The sequence below is a fragment of the Lissotriton helveticus genome, chromosome 9 (genome assembly GCF_964261635.1).
Source record: "Lissotriton helveticus chromosome 9, aLisHel1.1, whole genome shotgun sequence".
Taxonomy (NCBI): Eukaryota; Metazoa; Chordata; class Amphibia; order Caudata; family Salamandridae; genus Lissotriton; species Lissotriton helveticus.
Window position 1 is genome coordinate 446041750 of NC_136070.1, and position 18736 is coordinate 446060485.

At 42.9% G+C, this 18736-nt stretch overlaps 1 protein-coding gene across 1 annotated transcript in view; it reads left to right on the forward strand.

Moving 5' to 3' along the window:
- ASPG (asparaginase) overlaps positions 1–18736 on the forward strand; it is a 354315-nt gene that overhangs the window by 31476 nt on the left and 304103 nt on the right. The window contains 1 exon segment of the mRNA XM_078660269.1: positions 15235–15364. Within this exon segment, the coding sequence (XP_078516395.1) occupies positions 15235–15364 (130 nt within the window).

The following is an 18736-nucleotide window of genomic DNA, read 5'->3' on the forward strand; positions in this document are numbered from 1 at the left end:
CCTCGTAGCTACTGCAGTCCCACTGCCCCTCACACGTTTTTACTTCAGGTGGTGTACTACATGAATAAAACCTAAGCCGTAGATTACACCAACCTGTTTTAATTCACCTCACTCACGCTCACTACTTCACCTACTAGGGCCCTCACACCCTTACACCTATCGGCACAGGAACAAAAGATCTCCACAAGAGTGTAGCACTCTGTGCTACCCGTCAGGCATTGCAGCGCCGGCTTGACGCTGGAGCAGGGAGCCGATGATGTTACAATACGACTAACTGGTGACATGACAACAGCCGTAAAACCAGTCTGTTGTGTGAGGCATCCCTAGTTCCGACAAGGGATACCCTTCCCTGCTGTATTGAGGCACGTTAACACCTCATACATGAGGTAGAGAGGAAGACAGCTCACCGCACTATGCCATCACTCATCCTCAGGGGAACCGTGTGCAATCTATTGTTGCTCTGATCGCACAACATTGCCACACAGAAAAGTGAGAAAAATGTGATTTTTTTTTTCAGCTAAATTTGAGTTTTGCTGTGGATTTTGGGCAGGGAAACATTGGGAGATCCACACAAGCTATACCACCCTGGACTACACAGGGTGTCTACTTTTTAGAAATTTGTGGGTTTGATAGGTGTTCCTAGGTGGCTGCTGAGCCCGGGACCAAAAACCCAGGTGCCCCACCCTTTCAAAACCAGGTTGTTTTGTGATAGGTGATTTTGATGTCTCAAGAATACGTTTTGGGCCCTTGCCTATCCCGGGTACTTGACCCACCCACACGAGTGAAGTATCATTTTGATCGGAAGACTTTGGGGAATGCTGGGTGGGTGGAATTTTGTGGATTCACCCAGATTTCAGAACTTTCCATCACAGAAATTATGTGAGGAAAATGGTTTTTTTTTGTTTGTTTTTACAAAGCTTGGGATTTTCAAGGGGTTCTGGGTAAGAGAACCTGGCGAGAGCCACATCACCCCATCCTGGATTCCCTCTGGGTGTCTAGTTTTCAAAAATTTATAGGTTTGCTAGGTTTCACTAGGTGCTGGCAGAGATAGGGTTCAAAATCTACAGCTAGGCACTTTGCAAAAAGTCAGTTTTCACTGTAAAAATGTGGTGTGTCCATGTTGCGTTTTGCGCCATTTACTGTCGTAGGCACTAGGCCTACCCACACAAGTGAGGTATCATTTTTATCAGAAGACATGGGGGAATGCAGGGTGGCTGGAATTGTGTGGATCCACGTAAATTGCAGAACTTCCCATAACAGAAAAGTGAGGAAAATGTGTTTTATTTGACAAAGTTTGAGGGTTTGTAAGGGATTCTGGGAAAAAGAACCTGGTGAGAGCCACACAAGTCACCCCATCCTAGATTTCCCTGGGTTGTCTAGTTTTAAAAAAGGTATAGGTTTGCTAGGCTTCCCTAGGTGCCGGCATTGCTAGGGTTTAAAATCCAAAGCTAGGCACTTTGCAAAAAAGGGTCAGTTTTCACTGTGAAAATGTGGAGTGTCCACGTTGCGTTTTGGGCCGTTTGCTGTTGCAGGCACTAGGCCTACCCACACAAGTGAGGTACTATTTTTATCGGGAGACTTAGGGGAACACAGAATTGTCAAGCAACTGTTATTACCTATTGACTTTCGATGCATTTCTGCCTTCCAAATGTAAGACAATGTGTAAAAAAAAAAATCACTTTGAAAAATGCCCTATAATTCACATGATAGTATCGTACCCACAATTTCAGAGATGTGCAAATAGCCACTGTTTCTAAACTCTATATTTTGTTCTCTTTTCAGAAATATATAGGTGTCTTTCATACCGATTTTTCATTGTTTATATTCTCCAAACTGAATTGCTATATACACGGTACACAATTAAAAAAACCAATGCAAGATGCTGCACAGTTATTGGCCCCGGGTTCGTCTGGTACTCCATGAACCTACAAGTCCTATATATACCCACAGCCAGAAGGGTCCAGCGGATGTAAGTGTATTGCTTTAAAAGGAAGTTAGAAGAAGTTACAGGCAAAGAAGTTATCACAAACAGCAATTTTATTCAACTCCTTTTCATTTTCTTTCTATTTTCAACTGTTAGTTTCTATTTAAAAACTTGAAGGATCTACACAAACGACCTCTTGCTGAATTCAGAATTGTGTGACCCTTTTTTAAATATATAGCTTTCCAGGATCCATTATTGCTTTCATACCCATTTCAATCATTAACGGAAGGAGTTTGAAAGCACAAAAATGGCAAAAATAGGCTATGTCCCAGTAAAATGCCAAAACGGTGTAAAAAATGGTGGTTTTCAGACAAGTCAGTACGTCCCTGAAAGCTGGGAAGATGGTAATTTCAGCACCACAACCCCTATGTTGATACCATTTGCAGGGATAAAATAGACACATTCTTCTTCAGCACTTTTTTCCAATGTTTCCCCCAAAAAACAAAATTTGGCTGTATTTTGGCTAACTTCTGGGTCTCCTCCAAGGGAATCCACAAACCCTGGGTACCTTTAAAATTCTCATGATATTGGAAGAAAAGGACGCACACTTGGCGTGGATACCTTATGTGGTCAAAAAGTTACAGGGGCCTACACGTGAAGTACCCCAAATAGCCGAAAAAAGGCTTAGCACAGGGGGGGGGGAGGAGGCCTTGCAGCGAAGGGGCTAACTTTTATAGCTACCCTGATAACTGAGCAGATAAAAGACTAGCAGAAGAACAAAGTACTTTTTGTCTCCAAGATGTGATTTTGGAAACTCAGTTTAAAGTCTAATGTTAAGATATCAGATAGTCAACCTGTGACCCTGGGCATCCTTGTGTAGGTCTCCCACTTACTCTTGCATACCCCACTGCTGCAGTCATTCACTAACTACTGCTAACCCTGTTGCATTCAGTCTCTCACATACACTTAATTGTTCAGTCATTCGCTGCTGTACCTTCATGAATTCTTTTCTGTATTTACTCACTCAGTGCTGCACTGATTCAATCAGGCATATATAAGCATTTGTTCCTGTACCCACTCTTTCACTGCTGCATTTATGCACTTTGGTACAATTAATCTTTCATTCCTGGACCCAGTGCATCGTTCATCGATTGTTTCACTTATTGACGTGTTTACTATTTCTTTCCTGCATACATGCATTCATTCAATCATGTTAGCTCACGTCTTGGTAATGGTAATGGTAAAGTATTTATAAAGCGCTAACATTCATCCTAAAAGGATATCATGGCGCTAAAATTAACAGCGTACGTGTAACTGATGGTTGTTAGTGGTGATATTATGATTTAGTGGGTATTAGGGAACAGTGTTGTTTTAAGTTTTTTCCTAAAGATAAGATGGTCATCTGTGAGTCTCAGGTCTGTCGGTAAATTATTCCACAGGTTTGCTGCTAGGTGTGAGAAGGCACAGCCTCCCATCCTAACCTTCGTTATTCTAGTGGTTGTCGCTCTTGCTGTGTGTTGGGAGCGAACATTTCTATGTGGGACATAGAAATTAATTCTGTTTTTTAGGATGGTTGGACCTGTTTTGTGCAATGTTCTGTGGGTGAGGCATAGTATTTTGAATGTGGCTCTTTCTCTCATTGGCAACCAGTGTAAGGCTCTCAGACAGCTTGTAGCGGAGTCATATTTTCTTTTATTACATACGGCTTTTGCTGCCGCATTCTGAACAAGCTGTAATTTTGAGAATAGGTAATCTGCCATGCCGACGAATAAGGAATTCCCATAGTCAAGTCTACTAATTAGTAGTGACTGTACTAGGGTCTTTCTACATTCCAAGGGAATCCATGGAAACACTCTTCGTAGCATTTTCAATAGTGCAAAGCCTTTACCACAGATATTTGTCACGTGGTTATTCATTGACAATTTATTGTCAATGTAGATTCCCAAATTCCTTGCCATCTGGGTTGGTTTGGGGGGGACACCAAGAATGTTGGGCCACCATGTGTCATCCCAAAGTTGTTGGGAACCACCGAACAGTAAAATCTCCGATTTATCGGCATTTAATTTCAGGCAGTGATTATGCATCCATCTGGATAGTTCAGAAAGGCAGTTGAGTAATCTATTTTTGGGATCTTCTTCACCATCTAAGGCAATCATTAGTTGTGTATCATCGGCGTATGAGCAGATGTTGACGCCCCACTTTTTCCCGATCGTGGCCAGAGATGATACATAAACATTAAATAATGTTGGACTTAATGATGCCCCCTGTGGTACACCATACTTGATCTTACAGGGTGTATAGGTGTAGCTGCCTAATCGGACTGATTGTGATCCGTCTTCCTACATCTACCATCTCATTCCCCCCAGGACTCGCTCCCTCCTGTATACGTATTCATGTATATACTTACCCATTCATTCGCATACACTCATGCATGCCTTCTACTTACGGTTACACTGCATAGAGTGCACAGATAGATGATAGTCAAAAAGAGGGTGTACCTTCATCCATACATGCACTCACTCACTCACCAATCCTCTCCTTAATTCTTTTTCACACTCACCTATATATCAGCAAAAAATACCAGCCAATGAAGAAGCATGTATTTATATAAAAGTCGAGTCAAATTGCCTTTGCAATTGCTTGTTTCAGCTTTGTTCTTTATTTTCCAAAGATCATTTTGTTTTGTTTTGTTTTTTAATTCATTTGTTGCTAATTTGTTCTGTTGGTTATAATTGTACAATTAATCCAAGGCACGTGGTAGCCCTACTTTAGTTTGATCCAAGATTACTAAATTATCAGCGGATTGAAACATTTCTATCCTTTGAATTTAGATGCTGGGTGAAAGTTTCTAGTGATATTTGTTGTATATATTGAAAATAGCAGTGGGGCTAGCACACATCTCGTAGTCTATTTGTTGCGGTGGATTCTGTGATGTTTGCCAGGAGACCGTGAGACGATTAGCCTTAATGCATTCGGTAATGATTAAAATGTGTTGAGGAATGACATACTGGGTTCCAACAGTCACTTGTTTTTTTACATTTGCCTGCGTGCTTTGTTTGAATGATTGCATTTCTATCACTGTCACGTTTGTTATTGTTTTTAAGTTTGGAACCGCCATTGTGCAGAAATAACTACGCTACCTTGATGGGAAGGTCCCTGTTAAGGGCTGCGTTATGTGTCTTTCTACCACCGTTGCTTCATAGATGTTTATTTATCTCCCCTCCTCAATTGGTTAATGTGGCTGATGTTTCTCTATAAGAGAGGTAGGTTCTCTCTATGTACTTTCTTTGGTGGCCTGCTCTATTAGTTTATTGATGAGGGTATACTTAGACCTGGCCCTGATGAATGCCCGAGACCACTCGACTGAACCAAAGGGGCAGAAACATGTTGGCAAGTTAAGTCAGTAGCTCATAATCGTTATTGCAACCATAAATGTCCTCTGACAACACCTTACTTTTTTTTTAAATGAGTCTAGGATACCACCTAAATAAAGGATACTTTGTGGTTATCCTAAGGCTTTTTTTTTTACTCTTTGAACTGGAGCCAAGTTTTATCCAGAACAAATAAGTAATTTCTAAGCACTCCCTCAGGTCAGCCCCACCCCGAGTTCGAGTCTGCCCTGGTCGTACCACCATACCAGGGTGGGACGACGTGTCAAAGGATGAAACATGTGACATTATGTGAGTGAGCCTACCTCATCTAATTCTTGGAATTGCCTTCTTTTACCTGAGGGAGTGTAACAGTAGGTGGTGAGACTGCCAATAGCTATAGGTGTCTTACGAAAATTGTTCCATGCACTAGAAAAGGAGGTCACTCCAGTTTTTGTGTTTCATTGGTTTTCTGGGGCAGGCGTTAACCTGGTAGTACCTCTTTCTCTCTCCTTGTGGTATATGGTGTTTGCCAGGGCCTGATGGAACTCTAACCAAAGTACTTGCATAAAATTATATAACTACTTTTAGCAATGGCTGTGGGATATAGCAATTGATCAGTTTTGGTCAGTCTGTATTCCGGTCAACCTAGTCGAACGCCACTGTGTAGTACACAAAGTACACAGATAGGAAGCCTAACAAATTGATGGATTTATGTGTCATGTAGAACATTGCGAGTATGTTATCGATGTTGCTGTAGTTGGGTTGAAGGCCAGCTTGATAGAAGGTACCATTTATTTTTCAGTGACTCGACTTTAAAGGTCTTCCAAAAAATCATTCTGGCATATGCTTTGGCCTGTGATTTTAAAAGGGTTATGAGACAGTAATTACTACAATTTGTGCTGGCGCCCATTATTACCGATGGGAAACAGGATGGAACCTTTCCAAGAATCCGGTATTCCTGTCAGAGGGAAAAAAGGATGCAGTCTGTTTACTCTATTATAGATTCCGACTTGTATACCTAGCTGGGGAATCCATTCAGTCCTGGGTTGCTATTTGACCTACAGGACCTTAAGGCTTGGTTAACCCAGGATGTGCAAAGCAAACGCAAAGAGATGATGCACTGAGCCCTGAAACCTTTCAGACACTCGCCCCAGGCACAGATCTGGGTTGAATCCATCATCGTTCTTTAGCTCACTTTTCCACCTCGGTTCAGACCAAGCCATATGCAAATCATTGTTGACCCTGTTCCTTATGGGAACAGTCCAGCCCGAACTGCCAAACATGGTTTTTCTGGACCGGAATGAAGCATTATATATATATATTACCTACTGGCGGTCGCCAGTAGGTATATATAGTTAGGATTGGCTACCATAGGAAATCCGCAACATTCTATTGGGAATAACTCTGGCGCCGGTTGAGGAATTTGTGTGTAATTTTCCAAAATTTTGGCCAGCTCTGCTGCGCTCCTTCACTGAAAGTTTCGGGGGGATTCGTGAAGTGGGGGCTGAGAAAAAAGGGGGGTCCCGAAACGTGTTTCCCCCTTGTTAATTTCCATAGGACCGTCTAAAAAGTCTACAGCCCGAACCGCTGAACGGAATTACGCCAAACATTGCAAAAATGTAGGGACTGGTACGCAGATGTGCCTTTGCTATATTTGGTGAAAATCCCTCCAGTAGTTCCTGAGAAAATCAAAAGAGAAAAAATATATATATCTATAGCAGCTTACGTGTAAGCTTACTGTAAGCTTACCTTTCCGAGCATGAGCTGCATTCTGATTGGCTGCCAATGTCTGTCAATCAATCAATCAATCAATCAGGTCATTTGTAGAGCGCACTACTCACCCGTAGGGTCTCAAGGCGCTGGGGGGGGGGGGTGCCGCTACTGCTCGAACAGCCAGGTCTTGAGCTTCTTCCTGAAGGAGAGGTGGTCTTGGGTCAGGCGCAGGTTGGTCGGAAGTGAGTTCCAGGTCTTGGCGGCCAGGTAGGAGAAGGATCTTCCTCCTGTTGTCGCTCTTCGGATGCGGGGGACGGCGGCGAGGGCGTGGTTGGTTGATCTGAGGAGGCGCTTGGGAGTGTAGAAGTTGATCCGGTTGTTGAGGTAGCTCGGGCCTTGGTCGTGTAGGGCTTTGTGTGCGTGGGTGAGGAGTCGGAAGGTGATTCTCTTGTTGACCGGGAGCCAGTGCAGGTCTCTCAGGTGTCCGGAGATGTGGCTGCGTCGGGGGATGTCGAGGATGAGTCTCGCCGAGGCGTTCTGGATCCGCTGGAGTCTCTTCTGGAGTTTTGCAGTGGTTCCGGCGTAGAGGGCGTTGCCGTAGTCCAGACGGCTGGTGACGAGGGCTTGGGTGACCGTCTTCCTCGTCTCGGTGGGGATCCACTGGAAGATCTTACGTAGCATGCGCAGGATGTTGAAGCATGACGAGGAGACGGCGTTGACTTGTCTGGTCATGGAGAGGGAGGAGTCCAGGATGAAGCCCAGGTTGCGTGCGTGGTCTGTCGGTTTGGGTGCGGTGCCCAGGGCGGGGGGCCACCAGGAGTCGTCCCAGGCGGAGGGCGTGGAGCCCAGGATGAGGACCTCCGTCTTGTCTGAATTCAGTTTCAGGCGGCTGGTCGTCATCCATTCGGCCACGTCTCTCATCCCTTCGTGCAGGTTGGCTCTGGCGGTGGCGGGGTTGTTGGTCAGGGAGAGGATAAGCTGGGTGTCGTCGGCGTAGGAGATTATGTTGAGGTTGTGTTGGCGTGCGATGGCCGCGAGGGGGCTCATGTAGACGTTGAAGAGGGTGGGGCTCAGTGAGGATCCTTGAGGGACGCCGCAGATGACTTCGGTGGCCTCTGACTTGTACGGTGGTAGGCGGACTCTTTGTGTTCTTCCGTCGAGGAAGGAGGTGATCCATTCCAGTGCCTTCTCCTGGATTCCGATGTTGCTGAGGCGCTGTATTAGGGTGCGGTGGCAGACGGTGTCGAAAGCCGCGGAGAGGTCCAGGAGGATGAGGGCCGCTGTTTCTCCGTTGTCCATCAGAGTTCGAAGGTCGTCGGTGGCGGCGATGAGGGCGGTCTCGGTGCTGTGGTTAGCTCGGAAGCCGGACTGTGAGGGGTCGAGGGATCCATTCGTCTCGAGGAAGGCGGCCAGCTGTTTGTTGACGGTCTTCTCGATGACTTTGGCCGGGAACGGGAGGAGCGAGATGGGACGGTAGTTCTTGAGGTCGGTGGGGTCCGCTGTAGGTTTCTTGAGGAGAGCGCTGAGTTCGGCGTGCTTCCAGCTCTCAGGGAAGGTGGCGGAGTCGAAGGAGGTGTTGATGATGTCCCGCAGGTGGGGTGCGAGGACAGCGTCGGCTTTGTTGAAGACGTGGTGAGGGCAGGGGTCAGTCGGAGATCCGGAATGGATGGAGTTCATGGTGCGGATGGTGTCTTCGGTGTTGATCGGGGTCCAGGTGCGGAGGGTGGCGGTGGGTGGCGTCGTTGCGGTTGTGGCTTGCGTTGGTTGGTTGTTGAAGCTGTTGTGTATGTCCGTGATCTTGTTGTGGAAGTAGGACGCGAGGGAGTTGCAGAGTTCTTGCGACGGGGTGATGTCGTTGTTTCCGGCGTTGGGGTTGGATAGCTCTTTCACGATGTTGAAGAGTTCCTTGCAGTTGTGTGCGTTGTTGTCCAGCCGGTCCTTGTATGCATTTTTCTTGGTGGCGCGGATCAGTTGGTGGTGTTTCCGGGTGGCGAGCTTGAGGGTGTTCATGTTGTCCGTCGTTGGTTCCCTTCTCCAGGCTTTCTCGAGGGCTCGACAGTTCTTCTTGGAGCTCTTGAGTTCGTCGGTGAACCATGGTGTTTTTCTGCTGCAGGATCTGCTGGGTGGGGTTCTCAGGGGGGCGAGTTCGTCCGCGCAGTCGTTGATCCATTTCGTGAGGTTGTCGGCGGCCTGGCTGGGGTTCGCTGAGTTGGCGGGAGGGTGCTGGCTCAGGGAAGCGGTGAGCTGGTCGGCTGTGATCTTGTTCCAGCTTCTTCGAGCAACCTGTTGCTGGTGGTGGTGGATCGTCGTTCTTCTGAAGGTGAAGTGGACGCAGCTGTGGTCAACACTCCAAACCAGAAAGTGTTGGCAGCCATCTTGTGCCTCAGTAGACTGAGGCACAGGAAAGCAGAAAAACAAACGTGTAGAACTCAAAAAGGGGGCAGGGTAGAAGCAACCTGACCCCCTAGACCTGCTCAGGGGGTCCCACAAGGACCCCCAAGGCAAAAAAAAAATTGTTTTCAAAATTCAAATTCTTCATCCAAGAAGTGTTGGCAGCCATCTTGGGACCAATATACATGATAGCACCTCATTAAAAAGCATTGTAGTTAATAGAGTGTTTTAGGACTTTAGTTAAATTATAAATCATTTGTTGATGGTACCATACTCATTTTAGGAATTGTGATGTGTTCTAAGGTGATTTTACCATGTGAAAAAGCCTTCTGCTGGGATATCATGAATCATGTTTGAAAGAAAACTATTACCTCATGCTTTTCCCACAGTGGTTTGGAAGGGGATCTATAAGCTAAACTGAAAGCATACTTTCTGTAAATTCACATTATCTTTCTCAGTCATGTGAGAATGAAGTCTGACATTCTCAGTAAAACATGTACATCCAACAAGGACAGAGACTGTCAGTTGATTCCTTTGTGTACTACTGCAGCTTCCCAAAGTGTTCTAAAGAACAACTAGAGCGCTAACAGTCTTACTTATGACAAAAGTATGGCACACCAGAAGCCATCTTGATTGGAATGAAGTGGTGAGTCTGAAAGCATTTAATTTAAAAAGGAACAAAATGAGGGGGTTCATTTTGCCATAGAAAGTATGATTAGTGCTTCAGAAAGAAAAATTAGGGCACATTTTGAGTGACTTCTCAAATCCTATTCTATTTCATTAAACAATTCTGACATGCAGTCTCCCAAGATGGCCACCAGAGACAAAAGAGCCCAAATGTAGCCCTAATAGCACCCAGATGTAGCCCAAGTATATCCCAATGACAGAATGTCCCAGAGTGTTCTAAAGAACAACTAGAGCGCTAACAGTCTTACTTATGACAAAAGTATGGCACAACAGAAGCCATCTTGATTGGAATGAAGTGGTAAGTCTGAAAACATTTAATTTAAAAAGGAACAAAATGAGGGGGTTCATTTTGCCATAGAAAGTATGATTAGTGCTTCAGAAAGAAAAATTAGGGCACATTTTGAGTGACTTCTTAAATCCTCTTCTATTTTATTAAAAGAATTCTGACATGCAGACTGAAACATGCACTTTGAATACCAGCAGCAGACTTCCCTGGTGAGCAGTAGCTTTACTACAGTGATATAATGAGCAACTAGAGTGCTAACATTCAGAATTTATGGCAAATGTGTGACACATCTGAATGCCTTCTTGATGGAACCAAAGTAAACAAGCATTGAGAATGCAATAGATCTCGCCCTCGTTTAAGTTAACGCCATTCTGTTTGTAATGAGGTGGCTTTTTAGCTTTGCTTTTAATAGTGTTTTTCAAACTTTCATGTAAATAACATGCATATGTATGCATATATGCACATGTATGCATGCATTTATATTTGTATTTATATAGATATGCAGATTATATATGTATATGTATATATATATATGTGTGCGTGTAGATAGACCGAGGCACAAGAAAGCAGAAAAACAAACGTGAAGAACACAAAAAGGGGGCAGGGTAGATACACCCTGACCCCCTGCCTGCCCAGGTGGTCCCACAAGGACCAAAAAGGCCCACATTTCTTTAAAAAAAAATCCTGGTCTGTTTTTTTAAAAATTACCCCCCAGGGGGACCAAATCGCGGCGGCATAGTGATAAATCCCCCCAACACTGCCCCGGGGACCGCCGCCCCCGGGGCAAAGCAACACAGCCCCTTGGCGCATACTGGAGGCTCCTGGTGGGCTACTTGGCCCCCAGGGACCCCCAGTATGCAAGGGGAATTAGTTCCTATTCTGCAAACACGCCAGGGGTTGCGTTGCAGAGAGGTGTAAAAAAGGGTGTGGCCTCATTACACCTCTCTGCAATGCAGCCCCCTGGCGCATACTGCAGGTTCCAGGTGGGCTAGTTGGCCGCCCGGGACCCGCAGTATGCAAGGGGAATTAGTTCCCCCTCTGCAAGCACGCCCGGGGGCTGCGTTGCAGAGAGGTGTAAAAAAGGGTGTGGCCTCATTACACCTCTCTGTAATGCAGCTCCCTGGCTTATACTGGAGGCTCCTGGTGGGCTAGTTGCCCCCCAGGGACCCCCAGTATGCAAGGGGAATTAGTTCCTCCTCTGCAACCGCGCCAGGGTTGCGCTGCAGAACGTTGTAAAAAAGGGGATGTGCCCTCTGAACACCTGCCTGCAAAAATGTAGTAAATCAGTATAAAAAAAATAACAATTAATAGATTTAAAAATTGTTATTTAAAAAACCTTCGAAATTCTATGAAAAAACCATAGGTTTCAGGCCTTATATAGTTAGGAATTAGCATTTAAAAAACCTTGCAAATTCACTGAAAAAAACCATAGGTTTCAGGCCTTATATAGTTAGGAATTAGCATTTAAAAAAACCTTGCAAATTCACTGAAAAAAACATAGGTTTCAGGCCTTATATAGTTAGGAATTAGCATTTAAAAAAACCTTTGAAATTCACTGAAAAAATCATAGGTTTCAGGCGTTATATAGTTAGGAATTAGCTTTTAAAAAACCTTTGAAATTCACTCAAAAAACTATAAGTTTTAGGCCTGTTATAGTTAGCTGGACATTTCACTCATACAAAACCATTGAAATTGCTAGATACTTGTATTGCTGTGGCAATGGATTTAAATATGATACTCTGTATTTTACAAAGAGTGATGAAAAGTAATAGTGTATGAAAAGGTGTATGTGATTGTCACGTGGATGATGTCATCAGTGATGTCATTTGAGATGTCATCAGTGATGTCACTGACCATGTCATGCATGATCTAATATGTGACATCATCAGCAGTGGATTGCGGGTGCGCGAAATATAGTTAGTACAACTAACTATATAGGAGCAATTTCAATGGTTTTGTATGAGTGAAATGTTCAGCTAACTATAACAGGCCTAAAACTTATAGTTTTTTGAGTGAATTCCAAAGGTTTTTTAAAAGCTAATTCCTAACTATATAACGCCTGAAACCTATGGTTTTTTCAGTGAATATATATATATATATATATTACCTACTGGCGGTTGCCAGTAGGTAGTTATAGTTAGGATCGTTTTCCATAGGAAATCCGCAACGTTCTATTGGGAATAACTTTGGCGCCGAATGAGGGATCTGCCTGTAATTTTCCTTAACTTTGCCTCGCTGCGCTCCGCTCCTTCCCTGAAAGTTTCGGGGGGATCCGTCAAGCGGGGGCCGAGATAAAAGGGGGGTCCCAAAACGTGTTTTCCCCATGTTAATTTCCATAGGGCGGTTGGACTCACTTTTAGCCCGAACGGCTGAATGGATTTCCACCAAACTTGGCAAAATTGTAGGGACTGGTACCCCGATGTGCCTTTGCTATGTCTCAAGATATATGCTCCAGTGGTTTTTACGAAAATTAACTTTGAAAAAATATATATTGGGCTACATTGGGCTATATATATGTTAGAGCCCAAATGTAGCCCAATGTAGCCCAAAGATGGCCACCAGAACAAAAAAACCCAAATGTAGCCCAAATATCAGCCAGATGTAGCCCAACTATAGCCCAATGACAGAATGTCCCAGAGTGTTCTAAAGAACAACTAGAGTGCTAACAGTCTTACTTATGACAAAAGTATGGCACACCTGAAGTCATCTTGATTGGAATAAAGTGTTAACATTGAAAACATTTAATTTGCAAAGGAACAAAATGAGGGGGTTCATTTTGCCATAGAAATTATGATTAGTGCTGAAGAAAGAAAAATTAGGGCACATTTTGAGTGACTTCTCAAATCCTCTTATATTTCATTAAAAAAATTCTGATATGCAGTCTCCCAAGATGGCCACCAGAGACAAAAGAGCCCAAATGTAGCCCAAATATCAGCCAGATGTAGCCCAACTATAGCCCAATGACAGAATGTCCCAGAGTGTTCTAAAGAACAACCAGAACGCTAACAGTCTTACTTATGACAAAAGTATGGCACACCTGAAGTCATCTTGATTGGAATAAAGTGGTACACTTAATACATTTAATTTGAAAAAGAACAAAATGAGGGGTTTCATTTTGCCATATAATTTTTTATATATATATATATATATTCACTGAAAAAACCATAGGTTTCACACCAGTTATAGTTAGGAATTAGCATTTAAAAACCTATTAAATTCACTGAAAAAACCATAGGTTTCACACCAGTTATAGTTAGGTGGAAATTTTACTCGCATAAAACCATTGAAATTCCCACGTTATAGTTAGTTGAACTCACTATAACTTGCGCGTGCAATGCACTGCTGATGACGTCACATATTACATCACTCATGACATGGTCAGTGACATCACTCATGACATCACTGATGACATCTCAAATGACATCACTGATGACATAATCCAGTGAATGTGTATCTTTCTGAAAAATAAATATTTTTTATATATGTATATCTAAAGGTTGATGGAAGAATAAATGGGTAAATAAATGTCTAAATGGATGTTTTTTTTGTGTAAAATTGATTGGTTAACTGACTTATTAAATGTATCTTAGTGAATACATATATTAGCGAGTAATGTTTTAATATTTAAATATCTGAATCTGTGTCTCACTTGTGTATAAGTGGCTGCATGGGTTGGTGAGTAGCTACATGAGTGTGTATATGGGTTATTAGTTGTTTTTTTGAGTATCAGTATCCGTGTCTGTATGGTTCGGTGGGGGATATTACTTAGAGCACAGATGCATGAATGAGTGACTCACTATTTGTATGTATTTTGAAGACAGCATGTGTGCAAGACTGTATGGGTGGATGATTGTGTGTATGGGTGGGTTAGTGAGTATGTGTTTTTATAATTGATTGTTTAAGAGAGTAAATATGTTTCCGTTTCTGTAGAAGTATGTGTAGTGGTGTGTATATAGCAGTATAATCAAGTAAATGTTTTTTGATAGTTTATTTGCATGTATGAATTTGTGTGTGAGTTACTATATGGATGAGTATTAGTGTGTAACAGGATGTATAGGTGTATGAGTACATATGATGAGTAAGTACATGCATGAGTGACTATATAGAACTGTTGGTGAATGAGTGGATGTGTATGTAGATGTTGGAATTACCTAATAAGTTGTTGTAATTGGTATTGGTTTCTCCTTTTTTAAGAAAATGTTAGTTTCTATTTTTGAATGTGTATGTCAAAGGTTATTTTATGCTGATAGGAGGTCTGCCACTTTGTCACAAGGATGTTGTCATCAGTGATGTCATTTGAGATGTCATCAGTGATGTCATGAGTGATGTCACTGACCATGTCATGAGTGATGTAATATGTGACGTCATCGGCAGTGCATTGCACGCGCAAGTTATAGTGAGTCCAACTAACTATAACGTGGGAATTTCAATGGTTTTTATGCGAGTAAAATTTCCACCTAACTATAACTGGTGTGAAACCTGTGGTTTTTTCAGTGAATATATATATATATAGAGCGTCAGAGATATAGATATATTTTTCGTATGTTAGGCAACTTCTTCAATTTGTCAGAACTGGGAAAGAGCTTAGATGCCAGTTAAGTATGATCAAGATATGACTACCAACCAGGCTGAAGTTAGATTGGCTTTGAGAGAATTAGTTATGGTGTGCAAGTGTTTGTACATAGGATTCCAATATACTTTTCTGGTCTCGAAATATATTCTTAGAGCTCCCCCATCATGTGTCCATTTTATGTGCTTTGTTAAGTGGGTTCTTAAAAATGTGCGGAACATGAAAAAATTATTGTCTTGTGTGAATGGTGGTCTAGGCATGGTTAACTTCTGTTTTTCCGTCTTATCCACAGTACTGTTACCTCGGCCTAATGCTTTCGCGTCTGCTCTGAAAAAGCAGCCAAGTCTTCATGATGAGCATTATGCACAGCAAACGAAGCTGTATGACTGCTTTGATTCTCCAGGCAATATCTTGGTTCTCCCGTAAGTATGGAATATACTTTTTTTTCCCTCCGAATTGATTTATTAGATTTTCAACATCAGTACATTAACTTGGCATAACATTGCATAATATTGATGTTTGTGCATAGGCAAGCTTAAAACATACATTTGCAATACAGAAGTTTCATTTGTTATGCTGAGAGAGAGTGTAACAAGCTAATAAAATGTCAGCAAGAGAGGCCAAAGGGGAGAGTAACACGTTGGGGGGGGGGGGGGAAAGTGGCAGGGAACACCCTATAGGTTACATGCAAAGGTATGAGGTATACCCCTATGTCTGTGCTGGCTAACATGGGTGCATGAGGGCCGGGCCTGCTAAAAGTACATCCCTTCTCCCAAGGGAGGATAGTGTAGTACTAGAAATCCTCAAACTCCTTCTCAGGGGTCTTACCAATAAGTAGTCCATTCAAAAGCAGCAAAGAAATCAACAGAGAATCTGAAATATGAAAAGACATCTTTATTACAAATAATTGTGAGGCTACGTCGCTCAGTAACACCTAAAGCAACTGAATAAGGCAGCCTCCTGAATGGTCTCAGCACAGACCTTTTATACCATTTATTATGCCCTAGGCACACATTTTCTCTTTGAAGTACATTATTGTTGGTCATTCCCAGGACGTGCACACAAAGCACTGTAGATGACAAACCCACTTTCAAGATAAGTCCAGGCCATAAACATGTCCACATAATGCATACATTCTCTAGCTGACAAGGCCGGATAAACCCAAAACAGTAAGATCACAGCCCATGTCATAATTAGCTCGTGGAGGCAGGAACAGGAACAGATGGAAGTAAGATAGGCAGGGTGTGTGTGCGATGAAAAGGTTTATGGCATGTTGTGCCTTGATTCTATCTCGCTCGGCCACTGGGAGAGGAACTAACCAAACCGGTTCGGCCTGGGGCAATGTTGCAGCTTGCCCAGGTCAGAGAAAAGTCAATTAAGGTGCACGTGTCCTTTGGAATCGAATTTAGCTGTATTATAAGCCTATGTGAGGGCAACCACAAAATGGCTGCCGTACACAAAATGGAAGCCAAGGTTTCAGGACGAAAATGAAGATTTCGAGGTGAAATCGTCACTCGAATATGACGAAAATGCTTGTACATAGTGTACTAGCCATTCTCGGTCTTTTGATATAAAAAATCGTCGTGCTACGACAAAGTTTATTACACGAGTCCAGAATTTTCAGTACCACAGACGCTCCTTTGCCCTTACATAGGCAATAACCTATACTCACGCTAGTCTGAGTCCAGGTCTATATTTATCAAATCATCAAGATGTTGCTGAAGCATAATCCTATTACTTAGCGACTCTCTCGGGACAGGTCTCCTTACACACGCAGTAGCACAAAGGCCATATATGGCAGGACCAAATAGGGAACGCCTCTATCTGTAGTATGTGGTATAAGACCACACACCCAACAATTAGTGATGTTCACTACTAACTGGTAGTGGAATGTAAATGTAAATGCAGAAACTGTACAAAAGGAATTATCAGTAAACTCTGACCTCCTAACTAGTCCATGTTCAGGTAAAATCTGGAAAGAATGCAAAGAAGTAGAAGTAGGAAGAGACATAGGTTGGGAGGTGGGTACAGATGTGAATTGGGCAGCAAAAACAATCCCACCCATAAAAGACAATGCCATGTTTAAAAAACACTAGAAAACACGTCATTAAGAACATATAGACAAAGTAGTGACCGTTATTACAAATTACATAATTTTCCACAATCCTAAGCAAAAAGTAAATCCTAAAATTATCTAGTAACATTTTAGGTTTTCCTATGCATTTTCTGTAATTCATTATACGTTCAAGTGAAGCAGTGGTGACCCTCATTAATGCTCTGAGGTGAAAAGGGGATACTCTTTCACAGAAAATGGACTTTATTCTGCTTTTACTAAACAGAATACTACTTTAAAATAATGCCAGCAGAACAATAAAATCATTCTCCTAACATGTAGTCTTATACAATCACACGGAAACCTCTTGTGAAACCAACTATGCCCAGAGTCTGTTCAAAAAGCCTCTCTGGCAGACTTCTATTGTCCAATCAAGTCTGCTCCGGTTGTTGCATGGGCCTTTGGATTCAGGCCTCCCATGCTCTGATGTTGCAGTACTGTTGGAGTGCCCTCCTGGCAAACACTCATAGCTCATTCAAAAAGTCTCAATGTCTCAAGGCAGTGCACCGTATCTCTCCTCTGCGGCAGACACTACAGATATTGTGCGCTTCATTGATCAATGGGCACAGATCATCTCGTGCAGACCCGGGACCATTCTCAGACTCCAACACTCATCATTCAGTGTCGGAGGACGCTCAGGCTGCTCTTTCATGGGCACCAGAATGGAGTGCCTTTTGCCGCTCTTGGATCCTCCGGTGCACTGCACTTCCGTTGAAGCAAGGGAAAAGAAGGGGGGTGCGTGGCCAAAACTCAGGCCAAGGGGCTCAAGGGACTGCACACTGTCAGAGGTTAACCAGCACATAACAGGCGCTCTTTTGCACTGAAATCTCAAGGGACTGTGGCAAAACCAGCTCCTTCTTCTTGATGTTGAACGCCTTCTGATGAAGCAAGTGCGGTGCTTTAAACAGTTCATTGTACAACAAGGGGACTGCAAACCGGTGGCCTGCGATCTTCAAAGGAGTGGCCACACGGCATGGGACAATTCTGTGTTGGAATACACTGTCATTCTCGAAGGCAATACAAAAACAAAGGCAATAGGCAAAACAGTGCTCTAGTCTCTTCAATTGGGTTTCCGTGTGAGAGCATACCCTTCATCATCATAGCGACATGGGAATTCTATCTGAATGGAGGTCCTCACACATAGTGGCATCGTCTAATTGGGTAAACACATTTTATCTCAATGATACATATAAGTGTTCCTAAAATCCTCATCTAGAACATCTCAAAAGCGGGATCACATACATATTATCATACTAATTGTGCATCAGGTGGGACTATGCAATACAAAAGCTAATTATCAAGATGTGGAAACAAAAGACAAGAACTAGAGAGTCCTGGTATTTCCATTATTTATAATACATCTGGTCCATCAAAAATTAAAGCAGTAAAAAGGAACTAAAAACCAATTTTAGAATAGGCATTGAAGTTGTCATATTAAAAAACGTAATGTGTCTCCTATTGAGGTGGAAAGCTTGTCTTAACAGTCCAACAGTCAGACTGGAAAAACATCAGAATAGGCCTAAAGAAAATTCTTAGAAACCAGTCTAGTTATGCAAAAAGGGAATTATACATAAGATGGGGGTCCATGGTACATTACTGCAATCTGAAAGTGTGAACCTGAACAATATGCTAATAATAAGAAGAAGCTGACTGGTGAAAGGAATACGGAAAAGAGAATAGG